The following is a 22562-nucleotide window of genomic DNA, read 5'->3' as shown; positions in this document are numbered from 1 at the left end:
TGCTCGGGCTGGTTATTCCACCATCCTTCCTGCCTTCTCCAGCTCACCCTGCAAAGCCTACCCCTCCCAAGAGCCGCCCTCCCCAACTCCATCCCGAGGCCCTGCAGCAATCAGGGAAACAGATGCCTTCATTCCGAGAGGGAGAAAGGGCTCAGCAGAGGAAAGAGATGTAGGCAAGGTGAGGCGGCAGAATCAAGGCTTGCTGGGAGGAGAATTCAGGGTTCCGATCCCCAATCCAAAGCGGCAGCTTTGCAGTAAAGGAGAAAGACGGTGGAACGCGAGGTCTGCGGGCACCCGATTCTACAAAGTAATGGTGGGAGAGAAGGAGCTTTTATTGGCGCCGTACACAGAGGCAGGAGGTGGAGGTCTCAGTGCCCCGGGCCGAGGGGCTCAGGGCTGGGGGGAACAGCAAGGGCTAGATAAAGGTGAGGCGAGTAGAAGCTGGGACACCGCAGCTTTCCTTGTGGTCCTCAAAGAGTTGCTCCAGAGCCTCCATGTAGAGCGTGTGATAGTGGTCAACTTCCTCCTTGGTGGGGTCCAGGCGCTGGGGCACCGGGATGGGGTGCCCCACTGCAGGGAGAGGGGAGACAGAGGTGAAGGGGGGGCTCTGCTGCCCGCACAGCTGACTGCAGCTTTCTTCCCAGGAGATGGACACTCACCCACGGTGGTGATGGGCCTGGCGAGGGGCAGCAGGCCCCAGGAGTTGGCCGAGAAGAGTCCGCGGCCCCAGAAGATGCAAGGAGAAAAGCCCATGATCTTCTTGAAGGTGAGCTGACAGAGATGCTGCCAGGAGTTTGTGTCAAAAAACTTAAAATGGAAGATATCGTTCTCCCCAAAGGAGTACATAGGTACCAGGGAGGCCCTGGGAAGGGACAAGGAGAGAGAAGAAGGGTGGTCAGGCCAGAGGCTTTCGGAGCACCCCAAGATGGGACTGCAAATCCCTCCCCACACCTCCGGATTCCACTGCCCAAGGCCTTTTCAAGCAAATGACAAAGAAAGATGTGGACGAAGGTACTCACAATTCTTGAGAAATGATTGTGTACTGGGCCTTCCTATGTTGACCCTCTGACCCCCACCCCCAAAATCCTCATATAACTTAACACTCCCCCAAAACTTAACTACTAACGGCATGGCCAATAACATAAATAGTCAATTAAGAAATATTTTGTATATGTACTATATACTGTATTCTTGTAATAAAGGAAGCTAGGGGCATCTGGGTGGCTCAGTCGTTAAGCGTCTGCCTGTGGCTCAGGTCATGATCCCAGGGTCCTGCTCAGAGGAGAGCCTGCCTGTCCCTCTCCCTCTGTTGCTCCCCCTGCTTGTGCTTTCTCTCTCTCTGTGCCAAATAAATACATAATTTTTTTTTTAAAGTAAGCTAGAGAGAAGAAAGCGTTATTAAGAAAATCATCATCGGGGATGGAGGGCACCTGGGTGGCTCAGTGGGTTAAGCATCTGACTTCAGCTCAGGTCATGATCTTGGGGTCCTGGGATCAAGCCCCATGTTGGGCTCTGCACTCAGCAGGGAGTCGGCTTGAGATTCTTTCTGCCTCTGCCCCTCCCCCAGCTCATGCTCTTTTTCCCTCTCCCTCTCTCTCTTTTAAATAAATAAATAAAATAAATTAAAAAAAGGAAATCATCAGGGGGTGCCAGCTGGCTCCGTTGACTGAGCAGCTAACTCTTGATTTTGGCTCAGGTCATGATCTCAGGGTGCAGAGTCCAATTTGAGGTTCTCTGCCTCTCTTTCTGCTCCCCCCTCCAACGCATGTGCTCTCTCTCTCTCAAATAACTAAATGAATCAAATCTTTAAAAATAGAAAACCATCAGGAAGCAAAAATACATTTACAGTACTCTATTGTAAAAAAAACAAACAAGAAAACCCCTTGTATAAGGGACCCGTGCAGGTCAAATCGTGTTGTTCAAGGGTCAACTGTAGACATTTTCTCATCTAGCCTTTGCAACTACAGCTTCGTAGCCAAGTATTAGTCCTATTTCACAGGTAAAGAAACATATCCAAGGTCTTGCTTTTGAGGCAGTGCCAGAAAGGGATTTGAACCCAGGGCTTCTGAGCACAAGGTCCTGCTACTTGCACTATGATCCTGCCTCTTATTGGAGAGGGAAGAAGCCTGGCAAAAGTGGGCACAGTGCTTGGCACAGAGAAAGCGCTCAAGTGTTGACATGTGCCAGAGGGACTTGTCCCAGCCGGGACACAGAGGCCCGGGTACAGAGACCCAGATGGGTAGGGACAAAAGGGCATAGACCCCCAGACGCAACGTGAAGTTCTGACCATCCACAGCAGCCCCGGGCTGGGCACCTGCACCCGACTCACCCATGCCTCAGTGCCAGGCGCACGAAGCCTTTGCGATTCCGGAGAACGAGGCAGTGCCTCCCTGGGATGGCATACAGGGACTCGTGGGCACCCCCAACAATGATGACTACAGCCTGCCCACGCTGGGCCTTTGACAGAAAATAGTCCAGGCTCCACCGGCTCACAGAGCACAGTCCTGCCCGCGAGAGGAGGAGGGGAGCAGTCACCACCCCTTCCTGGGCTCCCTAGCCCCTCAATCGCCCTTTAGCGAGCCCCACACCCCATTCCCTCCAAACCTGCCATGCCCCCCACCCATATCAGTGTGACCTATAGTGCCTCTCCCAGCAAAGATGCAGGACACTCACTCCAAAGCTGTTCGAAGCCCACCGTGAGGCAGGCCAGTGTTCAGGCCAGGTCCCTGTGTTGGGACAGTCAGGTGGGGGGAGGGGACAGGTGCCTCCTCCCACTCAGTTCGAGGCTCACCGTTGGCCATGAAGTAGTCACGAGAGACTGGGAAGTAGAAGAGGATGGCCTGCCCTGCCAGTGAGGCGCGAATCCCGGGGAACTTCTTGAAGAAGCCGTCCACGTTGGCGCAGAAATTGATGAAGGTTCCAAAGGCCATGATCCCATGTGGGTGGGCACCCACCACATAGTTCCGGTCAGGGGGCAGCTCTGCTGTTTTCACCATCTTTGGGGGTGTTGGGCAGGATGAGAGGAAAGAGGCATGGAAGGCAGGACACCAGCTGAAAAGGGTTGCCCTGCACCCTAACCGACTTCAGAGTTCAAGGTCCTCAAATGGGGTGGGTAGCACAGAGAATACCACTCTGTACTCCCCTCCCCCTCCCGCCGCCCCACTGTCTGAGTTTAGGGAGCCCAGGGTGCATAGGAAGGGGTGAGTAGGGGTAAGGGGTTGGGGAGAGGGAGAAGGTGGAGAGTCTCTGTGGAGGGTGACCTGTCACCTTGATAGGAAAATAGTCCCTGGTGTATTTCCACATGAAAAATTTCTTGATCCACTCAAATTGCCTTCCACCTTGGAGCAGAGAGATGGATGCAAGAATGTCTGGAGGCCCCCGGCCCCCATCTCTGCTCCCTGGGTGCATGGCCAGCAGCGCTCACCTTGGTTGGGCGTGTCCCAGTCCAGGAAGAACCATACGAAGTAGAGAACAGGGACCGACCAGAATGAGGTGAAGAGGAGGAATAGGAGAAGCAGGGAGAAGAAAGGGCCTAGGGGAAAGATGAGAAAGAATAGCTTTTGAGGCCAGGTCATTGCATCCTGTGGCTCCTCTCCTCCCGCCTCCCAGATGGCTGGTGAGCACCCAGCCATCTCTCAGCCTGACCTCTGGCTCTCTCCTGCTCCCTTTGCCCTCAGGCACACGGGCAGGTGGGGCCCCAGCCTTTCTCCCAAAGTCCCTGCTCCCCTTGGGGACCCCCGGGCACCAGGCCTCTCACCCATGAAGAGGAAAGTGAGCACGTATTGGTAGGCGCCCAGTGTCTCTAGCCACAGTTTCCCCACGACTTTCATGGTGGCGTCGCGGCGGGACCGTGGAGACTCCTATCCCAGTCGCTCCCCTCTGCCAGCGGGGCTCCAGGGCCCGGAGCACAAACGAGGAAAGTTTGGGCGCCGATGGAAGGCTTTCCTGCCGGAGGGGCCAAACCCCCGGGACTGCGGGTGTGCGGCGTGTGCGTGAACAGGGAGATCCTTGGATCCCGAGCCCCAGAGGTTTCCAGAAAGATCTTTGAACTGCCAGCGTTAGTCGGTTTGCGCTGGTCGCTGGGCGGAGCTGGGAGGCTGCGCGGAATGTGTGAGGGATAGAGGGCAGCGGCAGTCCAGGAACTGATGTGGACAGGAGGCTCAGAAGAAGCTGGGGAGCCCGCCCACCGGGTCCCAGCCGCCGGCCGGGGTCAGAAGCCCAGCTGAGACCGTGGGATCTCCGGGGCGGCCGGGCAGGCCCCCACTGCGCGCCCCGGATCTCGGTGCCGGTCTCCGGGAGTGTCAAGACCACCGGAGGCACGGCCGCTCACAAACACTCACACACTGCAGCTCTGATCCCAAGTTTAATTTCCCTCCCCGCCCACAGTCGCCGCGGGCACCGGAAGGGTCGGGGCGGCGGGCCTAGGTGAGGAGCAGGTGCCGGTGGGCCGGGGTGCCGCAAGCGCCTCGTGCTCCTCAAGCAGCTGCGTGAGCCGCTCCACGTAGAGCGCGTGCAGCGCGTCCACCTACGCCTGGCTTCGCTGCACGGGGATCCGGGCCCCCGCTGCGGGCAGAACGGGACGCCAGAGGGGCGGTGGTTGGGACCCGCAGCCCGTGCCCTTCCCCCCCAGCCGCGCGACCGCCCGGGACAGAGTTCAGGGCCTGGGCGGTTGCCAAAAGGGGTGAGGCCGGCGCGGCCAAAAAGTGGCCTGCAGCCAGGGACCTTCACCGCCCCGCGCGGGGAGGGCGCGGGACCGGAGCTCCTGCGGAGCCGGTACGCCGGCGGGGAGCGGAGGGGCGGGGGCCGGGGCTCCCCGAGTGTGTGGATGGGCGTGCGGAAGGGCAGGAGGAGGCCCAAGGGGCCGTGAAACCGCGGCAGGGCCGCGCTCCGCAGCCCCGAGCCCGGAGGGTTCGGGAACTGCTGGAAGAGCTCAGTCTCCCCTAAAGAGAAGACAGGCACCATGGAGGCCTTGGGGAGAGCATGTGCGCGCGTGAGCCCGGGTTCCCCGGGCGCGCCGCGCTCCTCCCGGACGGGGTAGCCCGCGACCTTCCCGCCCGGCCACTGAGGCTCCCTCACCTGTGTTCCAGTCCCAACTTGACAAAGCCCTTCTGATTCCGGATCCGCAAAGGCAGCTCGCCGGGTTTTGCCTCCAGCACTTCCAGGGGCCCTCCCACGGCCAGGACGGCCACCCGGCCGCCCCCAGGCCGGGACAACTCAAAGGCAGCGCTTGCCTTGCCAGAGGACACCAAACCTGGGGGTAGGGCAGAGGGGGCCCGGATGCCTGGGTCTCTGAGAAAAGGGGGAGAGGGCGCCAGGAAGGTAGAGCCGGGACCAGGAGCTCCCACCCCCCACCCCAGGGATGTAGGGGGTGACAACAGCAGGGACCGGGGGCCCTGAATCAGTTCTCACTTCTCACCCCTACACTGATGTAGTCCCGGAAGAGGGGAGGCGGAACCAACAAGGCAGTATGAGGAGGTGGGGCCGGAGGCCAGGGAAGAGGCTGGAGAAGCCCATGGCCTCTGAGCAGAAGTTGCAAAGCCCCGACGACCAGGGCCCCTTGAGGGTGGAAGCCAAGGAGGTAGTGTCGGGAGGGATCCAGTTCTGCGGTTTTAACCAGCTGGGGGCAAAGGCAACATACCCACTCTGGCCCTAAGATTAGACTTCTGGTGGGTAACCGGAGAAGAGTCTATTCCAAAGCCTTGCCCCCACCCAGGACACCATTCCTAGATGGCCTCACCAACACAGGAAAGTAATCTCGGAAATGTCTCCAGATGGCCCAGCTGCAAACACAGGCAGAGCGGCGGCCTCCTGCCCGCAGCGTGTCCCTGTCTCTATAGAACCAGACCAGGTGGAGGATGGCTAGGACCCGGGCTCGGCTTAGAAGAGCGAGGAACAACAGGGCCAGGCACACCTGGGCCGGAGGATAGAGTGGGGGATACTCAGGACCCAGACATTTAAGTTCCCAGTTACACACACCCCCCCGCCCCCCGTTCCATGGCTTCGGGCCCTCCTGCCCCAGGAAATTCCTTCTCATTCCTTCAGCAGCCCCCAGAGATCCCTGTCCTGCCTCCCTCCTGGTAACCAGGAAGCAGAGTGCCAGGTGCTGAGCCTCACCGAGCCCCAAGAAGGAGAAGACCCACTGCAGGACAGCAACCCCTTGAAGACCCCAGTGGACGTGGCTGGAGGAGGCTGGTATACTGTAGAGGGACATCCTATAGGGGGCCACCGTGGGCTCTTAAGTCCAGTCTCTGTAGTCCAACTCACTGGCCCTGACCCTTGGCCCTGGTTCAGCCCGTGTCCACCCCCTTTGCTGACCTGAACCCTGTACCCTTGTGAGGTTCAGCAAGAAAGTGTGGACCACTACCCGAGCTCACAGCGTTGTGACCAATAGGACCACACAGAAATCCCCAGGGGGTGTGGCCAGGAACCCGGGAGTGAGGGTGTGTGGACAATGCGGAGGTCAGGGCCTTGGGCCTCCGAGGGGCCTCTGAGGAGCCAGCTGGCAGAGGTCTGGGGAAGTGGGGTGTTGCCAGAGTGGTGTGTCCCATGAATGGCAGGGCTCCCCACAGTAGTGAGAGCAGCTAGAAACCCCTTTAGTTGCCCTAGTCTGGCTCCTAGGGTGTAGCTTAGGCCTCTGTGGGGAGACATTCTAGAAGAAAGGGTTTTTGGGGAAAGGCCAGCGATTGGCCAGCTCAAAAGGGCACACCCTCCAAGTAGGCGGGGACCAGTCCTCACATGGCCAGGGCCCTCCCCAACACTGGCCAGAGCCCTGGAGCGGCGGACACCTTCTCCGGGTCAGGGAATGTCACTTCTTTGGGCAAGTCTGACACACACCCCATTACGTGCCTCCGTCCCATGCTTTCCTGGCATCAAATATTTTCCCATTTTCCCTCCTTCGTGGTGATTTTCTGGCTAAGGTCTCCCCCAGCCGTGAGCCACAAGAAGACAGCTGTTGTTCTCATCAACGCTAACCCCGTGACAGGTGCCCAGCAGGTGAGGGATACTCACGAAATGAATGGTGGGTCATACGAGACAGGATGAGCCAGCGTCCAATGCCACTCAAGCTGGCACACCCTTTCTGTCCTGTCCCCTAGCTTCACTCTCATGCGGGTTGCCCACCCCCCACTCCGGGAGGTATTTTCTCCTGTCCCTGCTCCACCCACTTCCATCCACAGGGAGACCAGGTGAGACGCCCTGAGAAGTCTGGCCAGAGAGATGCTCAGTCCACACGGAAGGGGGAAGGCTTCACAGAGGAGGTTTTCCTGGGAGTCTGGGCGATAGGGAGGAAGGGGTGGATGGCAGGTGAGGTGTTGCAGACAAGGAATGCCCAAGGGCCGGCAAATGGGCCCGTTTGGTTTTCAAAAGGCTTCTGCAGTTGGGAGAGACATTCAGAAGGTAGGCTAGTGCCAGGACCTGCGAAGGACCAAGCTAAAGGAACATGGCCTGAGGTCCTCAGGGCGCCTCCAGGGGTCGCAGCCCAGCAAGGGCCTGATGGTCCCCCCAGAGGCTGGAAGACATCGGCTCTCAGGAGGTCTCCCCTCTTTTTCAAGGCTACTTCCCGTCCCCCTCTTCCAGGAAGCTTTCTTGGGATGAGCCTCCAAGGCTTCCCTTTTCCTGATCTCCAGGCTTAGGTCCCAGAAGCCTCCCGTGTCTTCCCTTGGAACACCTCATTCCTTGGAACACCTCATTCCAGGCGGCCTCCCTGCCCCTAGCACTGTCCCCAGAGGCCAGCTCACGGCTCTGCCACCCCCACGCTTCACACAAGGAAGAAGAGACCTTCAAATGATGACAGCGGCAGGGAGAAGAGGCCGGGGCTGGCCCGTGGAGGGGGGGTTGCGGGAGGGGCTTTCATCTGAATCTCAGTGAAGTCCTCGGGCCTGGCCCTTCTCAGGCCCCCCCCCAACCCCCAGGCAGTACAGGGGAGTAATGGGATCCAGGGAAGCTTCTCGGTTCCCATACTGTTTCCCTCTACCATCTGCTTCTGCCTTCTCCTCTCTTTTTCTTTGGAGTAACTCCAGGTCTCCCCTCTTCTGGGGGCAAGAGGGGTACAGGGTCAGCGGGGAGGGGAAAGACGGACACGGACTCCAGAGTTACAAATCCTCCTTTATTGGGAGGGAGGCTGAGAAACAATAATTTATTGTATGGGGAGCCCCCAGAAGCCTTTTCCCCATGAACCTTTGAGGTCTGTGGGGAGGGGCAAGGGGGTTCCAGGAGCTTCCTGAGAGGGCCGTGTGTTGGGGGGGAGGCGACACATTCAGTCCCAGGCACGCCGAACATCCACTCAGGAAGGGAGGCGCCAGACAGACCCCCCTCCAAGAAGGGGGGCGCAGGAAGGCACAACGGCAGGGAAGGTTTGGCAGAGTGGTTGAGTGTCAGGGGTCGACAAAGGACACCATGATGTAGCGAGTGCCCCGGGTAGTGGGCAGCCCCTCGTGGTAGTGGGTGAGGCGGCCGGGGTGCAGGAGCCCCCAGCCCTTCCGCGGAGACGAGACTATGCAGTCATAGCGCAAGAAGCGACAGCCACCTCCCTGGAAAAGGACAGGGGACAGAAGTGGACAGTGAGCGGACAGGGGGCTGGGGGCGGGCTGCCACAGGAGGGTGAGAGGCAGGCACGGGGGGTTGGGGTGTCGGCACACAAGGGAGGCATGGCAGGGCGAGGCACACAGCCCGGAAGAAGTCCAGGAGATGGCGCCCGAGAAGTAACTGGAAACTTGAAGATGGCGGGCCATGGGCAGGGCGGGGGACTGAAGGTGTGTAGGGTCGTCAGGGGGCAAGACATCAAGGTCCCCGGGGCTCAAGTGCGTGCATGTGTGGAGGGGCCCTGCTGGTGCCCAGAGGGCTCACCTCATAATCCAGGCCCTTGTGGTTGAGGGCCACATTGAGAGTAAAGGTGGATGAGTCGTGATGGGGCCGCAGAGAGGGCTGCTCGTCTGGCCGGTAGCGGACCACGAAGTTCATCACTGCCCGGGTCTGTGGGGGCATGAGAGAAGACTCTGGAGGGATGGACTGGAGGTCCCAGGGGCCTTCTGAGGAGCGTGGTAGGGGGAGGGCCGCGGGGGTCTCAGTGCTAAGTCCCCGCGGCTGCCCTCCTGGGGTATCCCTTTCCACGGGGCCCTGGATGCTACGGGGGCTGAAGGGGCTGAAGGGGCGCCGTGTGGAGACTTCCAGCCAGGACTGGGGTGCGGGAAGGTGGAGGCAGGGGTGGCAGGGGCGGTGGCCCACCTTGGTGTGGTAGCCTGGGAACAGGCTCTCTGTCATGGGGCCCACGTACGTCCTCAGCAGCTGCAGCCACTGGTCCTCGTAGCCCACCTGCTTCATGTGGATGTCCACGGTGGGCACGTTCTCGTAGCCTCCGGCCAGCCTCGAGTCCTGGAGTGGTGGGCACTGAGCCACAACAGGGCCGCGCCAGCCTCCCCCCTCCTCTCGCTCTCAGGCCTGAAAGCCTGTGTGACCTGGATCTGGGAGCCTCGACCACTTAGCCTGACTCACTCCTCCCGGCCCTGAAGATGTCACCTCTTCTGTGAAGCCCCTTGGTCCCCCCACGTCTGGGCCAAGGGCCCCCTGTGTGACTCCCACAGCATCTGGGCTGCCCGTCACAGCCTTCAGGAGCTGGGCTACTGCCACTGACTCGAGCAGGTGAGGTGCAGGACGGCAGGGCGCGGCCAGCACTGCTCCATGTGCCACACCGCGGAGGTCAGTGGCCAGCGTCTGGGACCCGCGTGCCCAGGAACGAATTCCTGAATGAACGCATGCACACATGCGCCCAGTTGTGCCCCCTGTGGGTCCTCCCCGCTGGGGTCCCCTTCTCTGCTCCGTCTGTCTTGACTCCATTTTCCTCCATCATAGCCACACCTGCTTCACGCGGGGCCCCCCCCTCCCCGCCCCAGCCCCTCTCACCTCGTGCCGGCCTCCCGACCACTGGCCGTAGAGCTCCATTTCCTCCACCAGCTCGTCACACATCTGGTCGGACAGCAGTGGGAACCAGTACACGTCTGGGCACGGCTGAGGATGGGGAAGAACGGGGCCGGGGGATGCTTGCAGACCTCTCAGGGAGAGGACAGGCAGCCAACCCAGGGGAGCGAAAGCAGGGAGCAGAAAGGGAAGCCGGGAGATGGGAGAAAGTAGAAGCTGGGGCAACAGGGAACTGAGCATGGGGATGGGCTATGGCCAGCGCTGGGCCAGGAAAGGCGGGGCCAGAAAAGGTGGGAGCGGCGTGCAGGGAACGGGGCACAAACAGCAGGAGGGTGCCAGAGCCCCAGGTTTGGGGCTTCTTTACAAACTGTCATTTCACCCATAACACCAATAGGCCCGATAGACAATAGAGGATCTCTCTGATTAGCGGCAGGGCGGGGAGCCGAAGGCCTATTGGACTGCCTGCGGGAAGTCAGTTTGGGAACCACTAATCCAAGCAGTGGACTCAGGGAGTGGGGGCCTCCAGGGCAGTCAGGGGACCTGCGCGGGGCTCACCTGCTCCACAAGTCCCTCCCCTTCTAGGGCCCGGCTGTAGTTCTCATGAATGTACTGCTCCTTCCAGTCCTGGGGGAGGAGGGGGAGGGGTGTGCAGCTTGCTGTGTGCCCTCTTCACTCCCTCCGGTCCCACCCAGGAAGCCCCAGTGCCAGCACCTGTGTGTATGTGTGTGTGTGTGCTCTCGCGTATGCCTGTGTGTGCACGCATGTCTGTGTATGTGCACGTGCGTGCGTATGTCTGTGTGTGTGTATGTGTGTGGGTGTGCGTGCGCGTGTCAGTCTGTGGGAGTATGTCTGTGTGTGCGTATGCGTGTGCGTGTGTCTGTGTGGGTGCGTGTGTGCGCGTGTATGTCACTGTGTGTGCGCGTACCCATGTCAGTGTGTGGGAGTATGTCTGTGTGTGTGTGTATGTCTGTGTGCATGCGTCCTCCTATAGCGAAGGGCATGTCCCCTTTTCTGAGCGAGACATCTGGCACTCACCAGGGGGTTGTCGAAGATCTGCCAGAGGTCAGGGTGCAGATGGTCGGTGTCATAGCGGGAAGTGGCCAGGAGGCGGCCGAATTCGTGCTGATTGCTCAGGTGGAGGAAGATGCCCTGGAGTGGGGGGGCGGGTGTGAAGAGATGCGAGTGGCTGCTTCCCAGCACGCCGGCTTCAGGCGCCCGGGCCCCACTCACCTTGTCCCGCAGGCTCTTACAGAAGGCCATGTCCGGGTCCGTGTCGCTGCCTGAGAACACCTCCCTCTGGGGCAGCTCTGTCCTCAGGGTCTCGCCACGGATCACGTATGCCTGGGATATATAGGGCACATTCCACACGCCCCTGGAGGCACCCACACTGGGGTCAGCAAGTGGGTGACCTTCCCCCAAGTCTGCCCAATTCAGCCCAGGAGCCCCTTCCCTCAGGGCACCCCACTCTCCAAGCCAGAAGGTCCACTGGCATCCCTGGCATAACACCTCAGGCTGACGGCACCGTCAGCCCGGCCCCACGGCTGTGGCTCTTGTGACTGGCGGGGCCCAGGGGAGCGTGCAGGTGTCTGCGGGCTCGGGCTGGAGGGGAGGCGCTGCGGCCCCCCGCGGGACTCACACTCGCTTCCGCTGTACCAGCTCCACGTAGTCCTCCGAGCGGGCATAGTACTCGTCAGGGCTCAGGGCTCCCCAGAAGTTGGACCACAGCTTCCCGTGGCGGGACAGCATGGGCGCTATCACCTTCCTGTGGACAGGTGGAGGTGAGGGGCGGGCAGAGGTGAGCCCTGGGCCCCGGGAGGGAGGTGGGGACTCCCCAGAGACTATCTGGGGACCCTCAGGCCGAGCCGGGCAAGCGACCTGTTCTCTTCGATGAGGATGCGCAGGGTCTGCTGGTTGGTGATGACGGCGTCGGCATCCAGGCTGAAGTAGAATTCGCACTCCGGGTCCTGTCGACAAGTGTCCCTGGAGGTGACACATCAATGAACAGAGGAGCAAAAAATGGAACAGGTGGGGGGAGGAGGGGACGGTGTGGTGGGTAGGAGAACACCCCCCCTCCCCCGCGGAGGGGAAGAAGAAAGCGGGTAGAAACACCAGCAAAAGGAGAGGAGGAAGACTACGGGGGGAAGGTGTGCATAGGTGTGCTTGCTTCCCCAGGACCCCGAGGTTCTCCTGGCTGGGAGGGCACCCCCGTGGAGGCCCAGCACAGGCTGCACGGTGCGTGGAGAGGGAAGGGTGGTACAGTGGCTGGCAGCAGCCCTCCGCCCTCACCCGTTCTCCCCGCCCAGTGCTCACTCACATGGCCATGTCCCTGGCCTCGCCTGGCGTCAAGGCCTCCTCTGGCCCCACCAGCTTCACGGCTGAGAAGTGGTCCTGGAGCTGGGGCCAGGAGTCTGCAACGTGGGGCTCATGGTACACCTCCTGGAGATGGGGGGCAGAAAGGCGGGGGTAGAGAGGGCTGAAAAGATAGTGCCCGAGGGACAGGAGGGGGACGGTGGTGAGCAGAAAGGTGTAGGAAGGAGTCTGGGTGGGTGTGGGGGGTGGGTGGGAGTTCCAATCCAGGCAGGCGCAGAGTCCCTTGGGAGGGTGCAGAAGGGAGAGGCTGCGGGGTGTCTCACATTGTTATGCAGGAACAGGGTGACCCTCTCGGGGGGGTAGTCCAGGAGCAGCAGCCGCTGCAGGAAGCGGGGCAGGAACGGGGTGGGTTGTTCCACAAACACAGCCAGAAGCACCCGGGGGGGAGGCTGGAAGACATGGCACGATGGGGCTCGGAGGAGAGCCCAGGCCCCCAAACTGGTGTGTCCTCTGCCCCCCTGCCAGGCTGGGAGTCCCCAGAAGCTCTGCCCTGCACCCTCTGCCTCAGTGCCCAGTCCTGCCCCCACCCCACCCCTGCACCCCTCCTCACCTGCCCCCCCGGGAGTGTCCTCCGGTCCTGGCCACAGAACCCACAGCCTCCCTGGGGAGTCCAGCCATTAGGGACATAGTTTCCCAGGTAATTCAGCTGGAGCTGTCGGGAGAGGCGATGAGGGGCAGAAGCAAAGGCAGCAGAGATGAGGAGGGTCAGGTGGACGGGTGGGGGACAGGGCAGGGAGGGGAGGGATGGACACTTAGAACCTCTCCCAGCACCAGGGGCTGGGGAGGACTGGCTGCTTGGAAGGGCTGGAGGTACACAGGGGTGGGGGCCAGGTCTGACTAGGGCAGGGGTGGGGGGGTTGAGGGTATAAACCACTGGAGCACCTTCGTGGGACCGTTCCCATGAACCACCACGGGAAGCGTGTCATAGGCCACATTCCGGATACGCACACGATTCCGATCAAATTTTAAAACCACCTCATCTGGGGAAGAAAGCCCAGCTTTAGACTCTTTTCCTCTCAAAGCTGCCAAGCAACAGATGCTTCTAAATATGGAGGGGGGTGGGGATCCCAGCTTCTCTAGAGGATGAAGGACTGTGGCTCTGGGGGACGGGGGGCGGGGAGCGGCCACTGTCTCTCGCCACCATCTCTCGCCTTCGGGTTCTGACCAGACTCCAGCCACCCTGGGGAGCTCCACCCTACCCCCGGGTGACCTGGGCAAGTCACCAGTCCCTCAGACAGGCACTTTCCTTTCTTATAACAGGCGGTAATCACAGGCCCGCTCTTTGTAGGACTGTTGTGTTAAATAAAATCACAGGAGTACAGCCCTTTCTCCTCACCTAAAGCCCCATTGAGGTTCTGAAAGATCCGGGATTTATGATCCAGACTGAGGCTGAGTTTCTCCTGGATGGGATGAGATGGGGTGCGCCATCGTTTCCCACTCTTTCTACAGCCTCCCTACAGCCCTATCCCCCTCATCTCCCCTTCAGCCGCCCTCCGCAGCCCCTCCCTACCCTCAGCCCTGGGTCCAGGTAGAGTCGCGTGTAGAACAGCTGGTCGTCATCGTCATCCTTGTACTTCCACTGGCGGACGACTTGGTGGACGGTGGGGGCAAAGCCAATGAATCCTGTGGGGGTGGGCCGGAGCTGACTCCAAGACTCTCAGGGTCCCAGGGACCCGTCCCCCCGCCCTCTCCAGCCCTCGGGCCCCTGGAACGCTCCAGGCCCCACCACTCTCGGCCCCCCCTGCCTTGGGCACTCTGCCACTCACCACCAGAGTTGAGGAAGCGCTTCCCCGTGCCCACCTCAGGGTACTGCTCCGCTAGCCCCCACTCGGGCCAGCAGAAGCCCTCCGCAGAGAAGAGCAGGTGGCTTCCACTCTGAACGAACTTCTTCAGCAGCTCCGAGGGGCTGCCAGCCAGAATCACGTCGTAGCTGGGTGAGGAAGAGGGGGCGTGAACAGGGCAGCCACCAGGAACCTCGGGCTCCTTACCCCCTCCTCCTGCTTGCCCCGCCCCCTTCTCCCCATCCGCAGCCCCTTTACCTGTCCACAAACATGATGACCATATCCTCCCGGTCCGCATATTTCTCCATCTCCTTCTTTAGCCACCTGACCTTCTGTCCGCCACCAACCGTTCGGGCCACATCACCCCCTCGCCACTCCTCTCCCAGGCCCAGGGTCTGCGGGGAAGACCCACCATGCCAGGGAGGGGCTCAATCGGCCGGATGGTCCCTCCTGACCAGGTTCACCGTGGGGCCCCAGACATCCAGCCCTCAGCCCACTCCTCCCGCCCGTCCTCCTCTCACCCCCTCCTCTCCTCACCCTCACTGTGTAGTTGAAGAACTCCGCTGACCGCAGGAAACGCCGGTATCCTTCCGTCTCGGCTGTGGCCACCGTGATCACCAGCAGCTTCTCTGAAACCAGCCGGGAATTGGCGCTCGGGACCCACTCCCCCAGCTCACCGCCCCACGAACTCCGCTCACCGCAGACCCCCTTGCCCTCCCTCCGACTCCGTTCCTGTCCTCTCCGCCCCCCCCCCCCCAATTCCCTCTTAAACTCTTCCCAGCCAGAGGAACTTTGGCCCCAGTGAAGAGCTGGATGGGAGTTAACACCCAGGAATTCGGGATCAATTCACATGGGAGGCTGGAAATCCCAGCCCAGCGTGGGGAGTGGGCGAGGGGCCGCGTGATTCGGCCTGTGGAGGGCGCACCGCGTGGGAGAGGCCGGCCACCCCCTCCAGGCCTCGACCCCTTCCCCGGCCTCGCGGGCAGGCACGCAAACCCGACACCCACTCGGCGCTCCTGGGGCTCTCACCTGGGTTGACTGGGTCGCTGCCCCGGGGACGATCGGAGGCCGAAGTCGCAGGAGCCGGCGGCAGCAGCATCAGGAGCCCCAGCAGGAGCCGGAGTCCCGGGCCGGAGGAGGCCATGGCGGGGAGCGGGCGGAGACGGCACACAGGCCCGCAGGGCGCTGGGCTGTGCGCGTAAATCCCAACTCCGGGGAGGGGCTCTGAGAAGAGGGACCGGGGCTGCCGTGCGGCTAGCCGCGAGAAGGAGCAGGGCTCGGGCGCCGCCCTGAAAAAAAGGCGTAGCCCGAGGCTACTGAAAACTCGAGAAGCCGGCGCCGCAGACAAGGCGAGGATTGTCCCCGGGCGTGAGCGCGCGGGCTGCGCGGAGCCAGCGGAGGGGGCGCCTGGCCGGGAAGCGGGGGAGGGGCGGGGGCTCGGGCCGGCGATTCCGAGCCGAGGACTTTGGTGAGAGCCAGCCCGGCCCAGCGCCTCCTGACACACGAGGAAATTGAAACCCGGAGAGGGGAAGTGACCCCCTGCAGGTCGGGCGGGATGCGGAGGCGGGTCCTTGCCACAGCCCTGCCCGGAGCTGCGGGGCGGAAGGCTGGGAGAGCACCAAGTGGGGGGCGCGCGGAGCGGGGAGGAGTGGAGGAGCGGGCGGCAAGGAGTGAGGAGGCCGAGGAGTCTGCGGCCCCAGCGGCGGTGGGGGTTGAGGTTTCGGCAGAGGGTCCCCGGGGGCCTCTCGAATTGCCCACTCAAGCCTGCCCACTTTCTTTGGTAGTCCAGCCCATCATCTCTACCGCCCCAGGGAGAAGCTCCAGGGGCTGCCTTTGTGATGATGGCATCTTCAGAAGGACGAAAGGAAAATGACATTTCTCAAAAGACCACTGGCACCACCTCTTTAAAGTAATCTATTTCGGGGGTCCCACCATATACGCGACTACCCTCAGGCCGGAAGTGGCTTTGCCCCTATAAAATATGGCGGAAAGCTTTCTCGTCTCCTGGGCAACACCACATAATGCGTGGACGCATTGGAATGCCGGTGGGATTATCCTGCGCACGCGCAAAAGCAAGCGCTGCCGGAAGTGATGGCACCCTCCCTTCCACAGTGGGTGGTTTAGCGCGCGTGCGCAGTAGGCTCTTCCGTCAGCTGTGTTGTGGAAATGGTGGAGAAGAAAACTTCGGGTATGTGAGCCCCCTGCGGTTGGCCCCCTACCTCCTCCCAGACCCGACCTGGCCTAGGGTGTTCTCACCCAGTTATTAGTCTCAAATCCCTTCCTCGGCCCTCGGGTCCTGGCATCGGGGTAGCCCCTCAGACCATCCATTCATGTGGTGTTGATGCCGGCTCCATGCCTGCGCTGGGGATGGAGAGAGGAAAAAAGTCCCTATCATCCAGAAGCTGGCTCTCTGGAAGAGGGACAGACACGCAAGCCTACCGCTGCGTTCCAGAGTGATACGTGCGACGGCAGAGGGGTGCATAGCTCTTGGGCGCGGGGAGGAGTGGCACCTAACCTAGCTTCTAGGATGGAGGGGACTGGGAAGGCTTGGAGGGGGAAAAAACGCTTGGATTCAATCTTGAAAGTCGAGTCACGGTTTCGCTCAGTGCAGGTGCGCCGAGGCTCATTCCCGGCAGCGTGAACCGCGCGTGCAAAGTCGGGAAAGCGAGAACAAGCAAGTCTTTTAGGAAGCCACGTTCACAGTTCGGGGCTTGCGGAGGAATAGTAAGAGTCTGGAGGGCTGGGGAAAGGTGCATTTGAAAGGCATTCTGTACACCGCCAGAGAGTTTCAGATCTGTGGAGAGGGCAGCGGAGAGCCATCCACGGCTCTTTTAAGGAAGGGGCGTGACCGAGACAGGTTTATCTTTTAGAAGGACAGTTCTGGCTTCAGTGCGAAGCGGCACTGTACAGCGGAACTTTCTGGAATGGTGGGAATGGTCTTAATCATCACTGTTTAGCACATGTGGCTGTTGAGCACGTGAAATGTGGCTAGTGCCACCGAGGAACCGAATTTTAAATTTTATGATTAACTACATCGAATTTGAATAAGCGCCTGTGAGTAGAAGCTACTTTATTGTAGAGTGCAGGTGTAGAGGCTGGAAGGCCAGTTAGGGAGAGGTGGAGTAGTTGGTTCCCATAAAAAGAGATGGGGGTGGAACACTGCCAGATTGACTTTAATCAATCCAATCACGTCAGTCCTTTCTTAAAAATCTTTGCTGGATCTCCGCTATTCTCACTGTACATGCCCAAATCCGAATTCCTTTAGATACTTCAAGGTAAGACTTTTAACGGTCTGCCTGACTTTATATCCACACAGTCCCCCCCAACATACTTTCTACAGCAGCACTACTGAGCTTTTTATAATTTGCTGAAGGCACCACGGTCTCCCATCCAAGCTTTCTCTCCTGCCAGTACAAAGGCCTGACACACCCTTCCCTCTCCCCCAACCAAGCTGACTTCTATTCATCAGTCAGATCTCCACCTAGACTTACTTCCCTCTGGAAAATCTCGTCTACCCCAAGGCCAAGTTAGGTGTTCCTGGCATGTGCTCTCTATACAGCACTTTGTACTTCCTCGTACTCTGCTAGTCTGATCACTTGTACCCCCACCTGACTGGAAGCTCATGTCTTCCCAGCGCCTAGCACACCGCCGGGCACTTGGAAGGGAGGCAGTACGCAGGGATCCAGAGCTGGGCAGTTCTGGGTTTGAATTCGGACCAAGTCACGTACTAGCTATGTGAGCTTTGGACTTCCTTTTAACCTTTGAACGTCGGTAAGCTGGGGATGTTAATGATGTCTCTCTCATAAGGTTGATAAAGGGTTAAAGCTCTTCCGCGAAGAGCTGAGTGTAGTGCTTGGCGCTCAGTGCCCGCCCAGTAAGCGTTAGCCACTGGTGCTGATGCCATTATTATGGTTACAGGCACTCAATAAATACTTGTTGAATGAATAAAGAGATATTTTGTGTAGAATTATCAGACCCTGATAAAGAGAGATAAAGAGAGAGGTTTGAAATAACTCCTGGGTTTCTTGTTTAGGATGTCTGTGTAGATGGTTCATTTATTTAAAGAGTGTACAGGAAGAGAAGCAGACTTGGATGGGAGGATTTTAAATTCAGAGCTACAGCGTCAGTAGGGCCATCGCTGGCTACTCTTCTAAGCTTCTCATGTGGCCTACTGTCTCCCCACTACGGAGAGGGCTATCCCCATCTCTTTCTCAGTCTTTTCACTCTTCCTGGGATTTCGACCCCAAACATGGGGCTCTAACTCTCACCCAAAAGCGAGTGACACCAAAAGTGGTTCTCTCAATTCTGAACTTTCTTCTGAGCCCCACAACTGTTGGCTGTTCAGTCGGCTGCAGGAAATCACCTGCTGACCTCACCATTTTAAACCTTTCTCTTATTACCATTCCAGCTGTTCACTGGGGTCTGTTAATTCTACACAAATATCTCTTTCTACATTAAACGCATACTCATGGAGTGCCTAGAACCGTAAGGAAGACCTGAAGTCATGTCAAGGAAGCAAATGAGGGGATTCTTTCCACTCAAGGGAAATAGCCGAGACAGTCTCAGTGTGTCATAAAAGGAGGATTGTAGAAATACACTGGATTTGGCCCTAGGAGGTCACCGGGGTCCTGAATGTGAGTGGTTTCCACTGAATGAGAGTCAGTTTGCTGGGGGTTGAGGAGTGGATGGGGGGTGAAGAAATGAAACATCCCGTGGACCATTCTCTCAAAGATGAGTCACTGTGACATTGGGTCGACATGTGAGAGTTTGGCAGGTTTTTCCAGTGAAGGGAACATACCTGTGGCAGAAGAGAAGTTGAAGATGGAGGAGGGAGGGAAGGACTCGAGTTGGAGGTGAAGGGTCGGGTTTAACAGTGGGACTTGGGGTGCATCCACTTGGGGAAGGAGGGTGCCCATACATTTATATTTGAGGGTGGGCTGAAAGATGAGCATCTCTACATGTGGCTGGCCCGTGTCCTTCGTGGCAGGAAATGGGGTTGCTGAGCATGAAGGCGGGGTGCATTAAGGTCGCAGTGGAGGCGGGAAGCCCAGAGTGTGCAGTGGTCCCCATCTACATGGTGGTGAAATCTGTGATTTCTGCCAGCAGTGAGAGGTCTCCAGGAGGCATTTCGTCTGTTGGGTCTGGGGATTGGGAGGAAAGGCTGGGGCCACCCCAGCTTCTCTCCTCCTGTGCCCCCATGATTTTGGCTCTGCCCCATTCAGTTCGCTCCCAGGATCCCGGACAGCGGCGGGTGCTAGACCGGGCAGCGAGACAGCGCCGCATCAACAGGCAGCTCGAGGCCTTGGAGAATGACAACTTCCAGGACGACCCCCATGCAGGACTCCCCCAGCTCGGCAAAAGGCTGCCTCAGTTTGATGATGATGCAGACACCGGTGAGGCGGGCGGAGGAGGAGGCAGGAGGAGGCAGGGCGGATCAGGGCTGGGGACACGGGCCGGAGGGAGCGGGGGCAGTCTGCCTGGCTCAGGGTTATAGAAGGAAATGAGGCTGGGCAGCGGACAGGGGAGCTGTCTGGGTCTGCCCGGGCCTGGCTGCTGTGGCCGTGAGCCAGCCGCTGTCCCCTCTCTGCTTCGGCTTCCGCCAGCGGATGGAGCGTACAGAACATGGAGGAGCTGAGCTCCCGGAGCCCGTCCAGCTCTGACACAGAGCCTTAGGGGAGCGTGAGATGCGTGCAGATGCAGACGGGAGAAGGGAGGGGAGGCACACACGTGGGAGAGCGAGGCCGACTCGGAACCCCGGGGAGCACGTGGGCAGGGAGCAGACTCAAGGGGATCGGGAGTGAGGGCGCGGAGAAAGATGGCGTCTTTCTTGACACGTGTTACAGTTGACCTTTAAACAGCACGGGTTTGAATGCGCGGGTCTGCTCGTACGTGGGTGTTTTACAGTCCAGTCCTGTAAATGTATTTTCTCTCCCTCATGATTTTCTTAATATTTTGTTTTCTCTGGCTTTGTTGCAAGGATACAGTGTATAATACGTATAACGTATAAGATTTGTTCTAACCGCCTGTCTATCAGTAAGCCTTCTGGTCAACAGTAGGCTATTTGCAGTTGTTTTGGGGGAGTTGAAAGTTGCACACAGATTTTTTGACTGCGTGGAGGAGGTCAGCACCCCTAACCCCGTCATCGTTCAAGGGTAGATTGTCATTGCCCTTCCTCTGTAGGAAAGAAAAAGAAGAAAACTCGAGGCGATCATTTTAAACTTCGCTTCCGAAAGAACTTCCAGGCCTTGCTGGAGGAGCAGGTGAGGGGGGTGCTGGGCCTGGGGCTGGGAGGGCCCCACAGGGAAGGAATGGGCCCGCAGAGGTCCTGGCTACGTGGGTGGCTGAGGAGTTGCTGACCCTTCCCCTTGTCTCTGCAGAACCTGAGTGTGGCCGAGGGCCCCAACTACCTGACAGCCTGCGCAGGACCCCCCTCCCGGCCCCAGCGCCCCTTCTGTGCTGTCTGCGGCTTCCCCTCGCCCTATACGTGTGTCAGCTGTGGGGCCCGCTACTGCACTGTGCGCTGTCTGGGCACCCACCAGGAGACCAGGTGAGCTTGGAACACCCCCCCCCCCCCGCCCCCAGGCTCACGTCCTCCCCCGCGTATCCCCTCGGCCTCCCAGACCCTCTCCTCATCCTGAGCTTCCTCTGCCTACAGGTGCCTGAAGTGGACTGTGTGAGCCTGGCCGTCCGCAGAGGAGAAGGCCTTCCGCTCATCACCCCAGCCCCCGAGAGGGCTCGGCCAAGGGGAGGGGTGCTCTTCTGGCCCTAGAGAGGAGCCGCTCACTTGCCCCACAGCGCTGTGTCCTGCCTGCCAGGGAAGCGCATCTTACTCCCGGGGACTGTTGGCAGGGAAGTGGGCTGGGCCCTCGGCGCGCCGCTGTAATAAATCATGTGAGGAGGAGCCTGCCTGTTGGGTCACATGGTGTTTTGGGGGTGAGGGTCACAGGTCTCCTGTCCTACTACTCACGGCTCTGTGGCTTTTCCTTCTGTCAGTCACCCCTCCCACTGTCTGCCTATCTGGGTTCCCTGACCGAGGAAGGTTCTGTCACGTTCTCCTGCCACGCCCCTGTCTCTGCGGTTCTTGGCTGCTGCTTCGTGTCATTTTTTGGTGATTTATTGAGTGCATTTGCTTTTGCTTTTTGTTTCTCTAGTCCTTCTGAGGAGCATTCGAGCGCCACCAGGACCGGGTGACAGGGAAGCGGGGTGAGCGCTGGGGCAGGGTGCAGAATGGTACTGCGGAAGGCGCCAGCCCTGGCTTCGGCCCCTGGTCCCTAACCCGTGGAGAGATCAGCCCTGGTCCTTGGCTCCGCCGGTCTGAGGAACAGTTGTTCTGAGGAGGCTGTTGTTATGGGGGCTGCAGTGTGTGAAATTATTAGTATCAGAAAATCTAGAAATTTCTGGGAAGCATGGGGGAATTCGTGATATGAAGTCCTCTGTTCTCGGTGGCCCTGGGTGCTGTAATTCTTTTTTTTTTTAAGATTTTATTTATTTATTTGAGAGTGAGAAAGAGCGAGAGAGAGCATGAGCGGGGGGAGAGGCAGAGGGCAAAGCAGACTTCCCGCTGAGCTGAGAGCCCGACGCAGGGCTCAATCCCAGGACCCCGAGATCATGACCCAGCAGAAGTCAGATAGATGCTTAACCAGCTGAACCACCCAGGGGGCTCCGGATGCTGTAATTCTCATGTGGTGTTAAAACTTCTCACACCCATGCCTCCTGTAAGTGGATTGCAAGCTCTGAGCTCATACGCTCCTCGGAGTTGCTGTCTTAAGGCCCTGTGCCCTGTTGGAACATAGCAAATACAACATTTGTTGTATTTGTTGAACAAGTGATCTCAATAGGATATAAATGGGATCCAGCAAATTCGGTGTTAGGCACCTTCATAGGCTCTTCTCCCTCCTTTTGGGACTTTACCACAGCTGTCCTCAAGTCTGGAGACTTGAGGTTGGGTCAGTGGCGTTGGGGACAGCTCCAAGTCTGATGGTGAGGACACGATTTGGGGACAGTCCCAAGTTGGTGGTTTTAAAAGATGGCTATACATGGGGCACCTGGGTGGCACAGTCGTTAAGCGTCTGCCTTCGGTTCAGGGCGTGATCCCGGCGTTCTGGGATCGAGCCCCACATCAGGCTTCTCCGCTGGGAGCCTGCTTCTTCCTCTCCCACTCCCCCTGCTTGTGTTCCCTCTCTTGCTGGATGTCTCTATCTCTGTCAAATAAATAAATAAAATCTTTAAAAAAAAATAAAATAAAAGATGGCCGTACATTTTCTGACTAGCCTTTCATCAAAAGGTAGGGTCTTTGGCCCCTTGCCCTGGGACGGGGCAGAATTATGACTGTTTCAACCAGTAGAGGGTGGCAGAAGCGAGGCCACGTGACAGTCAAGGATAGGTACTGGAAGGCAGAGAAGCTTCTGCCTTGTCAACTAGGACACTTGTTCTTTTGAGTCCCTCTGTCACCTTGTGAGAAATGCAGCCATCCTGAAGCCGCCGTGCTACAAGGAACCC

General features: G+C 59.1%; 3 protein-coding genes across 7 annotated transcripts; 1 reads left to right on the top strand and 2 right to left on the bottom strand.

The window, feature by feature from the left end:
* Nucleotides 1–311: 311 nt before the first annotated feature.
* Nucleotides 312–6250, bottom strand: MOGAT3 (monoacylglycerol O-acyltransferase 3). 4 transcript variants are annotated; one of them, XM_048224694.2, is made up of 10 exons: nt 6115–6250; nt 5738–5911; nt 5077–5251; nt 3758–4563; nt 3425–3532; nt 3268–3338; nt 2792–2996; nt 2330–2504; nt 660–862; nt 312–570 (listed from the first exon to the last, which is right to left on the bottom strand). In XM_048224694.2, the coding sequence occupies exons 4-10, from the start codon at nt 3828–3830 to the stop codon at nt 416–418; spliced, it is 990 nt and encodes a 329-aa protein (XP_048080651.1). In that variant the 5' UTR covers nt 3831–4563; nt 5077–5251; nt 5738–5911; nt 6115–6250; the 3' UTR covers nt 312–415. The 4 variants fall into 4 exon arrangements, with proteins under 4 accessions (XP_048080651.1, XP_026371867.1, XP_048080650.1 ...); XM_026516082.4 differs by having other exon boundaries at nt 5077–5911; nt 6115–6204; XM_048224693.2 differs by lacking the exons at nt 5738–5911; nt 6115–6250 and having other exon boundaries at nt 3758–4097; nt 5077–5425.
* A 1840-nt stretch (nt 6251–8090) lies between these two features.
* On the bottom strand, nt 8091–15748 carry PLOD3 (procollagen-lysine,2-oxoglutarate 5-dioxygenase 3). 2 transcript variants are annotated; one of them, XM_026516080.4, is made up of 19 exons: nt 15093–15748; nt 14601–14692; nt 14322–14458; nt 14049–14212; nt 13793–13905; nt 13619–13682; nt 13165–13262; nt 12833–12934; nt 12546–12671; nt 12227–12348; nt 11788–11892; nt 11549–11674; nt 11143–11284; nt 10948–11061; nt 10468–10536; nt 9898–10002; nt 9223–9369; nt 8845–8970; nt 8091–8528 (listed from the first exon to the last, which is right to left on the bottom strand). In XM_026516080.4, exons 1-19 carry the CDS (start codon nt 15205–15207, stop codon nt 8373–8375), a joined length of 2223 nt encoding a protein of 740 aa, XP_026371865.2. In that variant the 5' UTR covers nt 15208–15748; the 3' UTR covers nt 8091–8372. The 2 variants fall into 2 exon arrangements, with proteins under 2 accessions (XP_026371865.2, XP_026371864.2); XM_026516079.4 differs by having other exon boundaries at nt 10948–11284; nt 15093–15596.
* A 401-nt stretch (nt 15749–16149) lies between these two features.
* On the top strand, nt 16150–22309 carry ZNHIT1 (zinc finger HIT-type containing 1). The gene is made up of 5 exons (XM_026516081.4): nt 16150–16251; nt 19286–19456; nt 20244–20323; nt 20441–20610; nt 20719–22309. The coding sequence occupies exons 1-5, from the start codon at nt 16230–16232 to the stop codon at nt 20738–20740; spliced, it is 465 nt and encodes a 154-aa protein (XP_026371866.1). The 5' UTR covers nt 16150–16229; the 3' UTR covers nt 20741–22309.
* Nucleotides 22310–22562: the final 253 nt, after the last annotated feature.

The sequence above is a fragment of the Ursus arctos genome, unplaced genomic scaffold (genome assembly GCF_023065955.2).
Source record: "Ursus arctos isolate Adak ecotype North America unplaced genomic scaffold, UrsArc2.0 scaffold_2, whole genome shotgun sequence".
In the NCBI taxonomy this organism is placed as follows: Eukaryota; Metazoa; Chordata; class Mammalia; order Carnivora; family Ursidae; genus Ursus; species Ursus arctos.
The sequence above is the reverse complement of the archived record's forward strand: the minus strand, read 5'-3'. Positions and strand labels throughout refer to the sequence as shown.

Excerpts from the sequence above, each read along its gene's own strand:
- ZNHIT1 (XM_026516081.4), top strand. The coding sequence starts at position 16,230 with ATGGTGGAGAAGAAAACTTCGG. Across the intron at positions 16,252-19,285 it reads GGTGGAGAAGAAAACTTCGG|TTCGCTCCCAGGATCCCGGA; the intron begins GTATGTGAGCCC and ends TGCCCCATTCAG. Across the intron at positions 20,324-20,440 it reads AGGCCTTGCTGGAGGAGCAG|AACCTGAGTGTGGCCGAGGG; the intron begins GTGAGGGGGGTG and ends TTGTCTCTGCAG.
- MOGAT3 (XM_048224694.2), bottom strand. The coding sequence starts at position 3,830 with ATGAAAGTCGTGGGGAAACTGTGGCTAGAGACACTGGGCGCCTACCAA. Across the intron at positions 863-2,329 it reads CGCCTGGCACTGAGGCATGG|GGCCTCCCTGGTACCTATGT; the intron begins GTGAGTCGGGTG and ends GTCCCTTCCCAG. Across the intron at positions 571-659 it reads CAGGCCCATCACCACCGTGG|TGGGGCACCCCATCCCGGTG; the intron begins GTGAGTGTCCAT and ends CTCTCCCTGCAG.
- PLOD3 (XM_026516079.4), bottom strand. The coding sequence starts at position 15,207 with ATGGCCTCCTCCGGCCCGGGACTCCGGCTCCTGCTGGGGCTCCTGATG. Across the intron at positions 13,906-14,048 it reads GCGCTTCCTCAACTCTGGTG|GATTCATTGGCTTTGCCCCC; the intron begins GTGAGTGGCAGA and ends CCACCCCCACAG. Across the intron at positions 10,537-10,947 it reads AGATCTTCGACAACCCCCTG|GACTGGAAGGAGCAGTACAT; the intron begins GTGAGTGCCAGA and ends CTCCTCCCCCAG.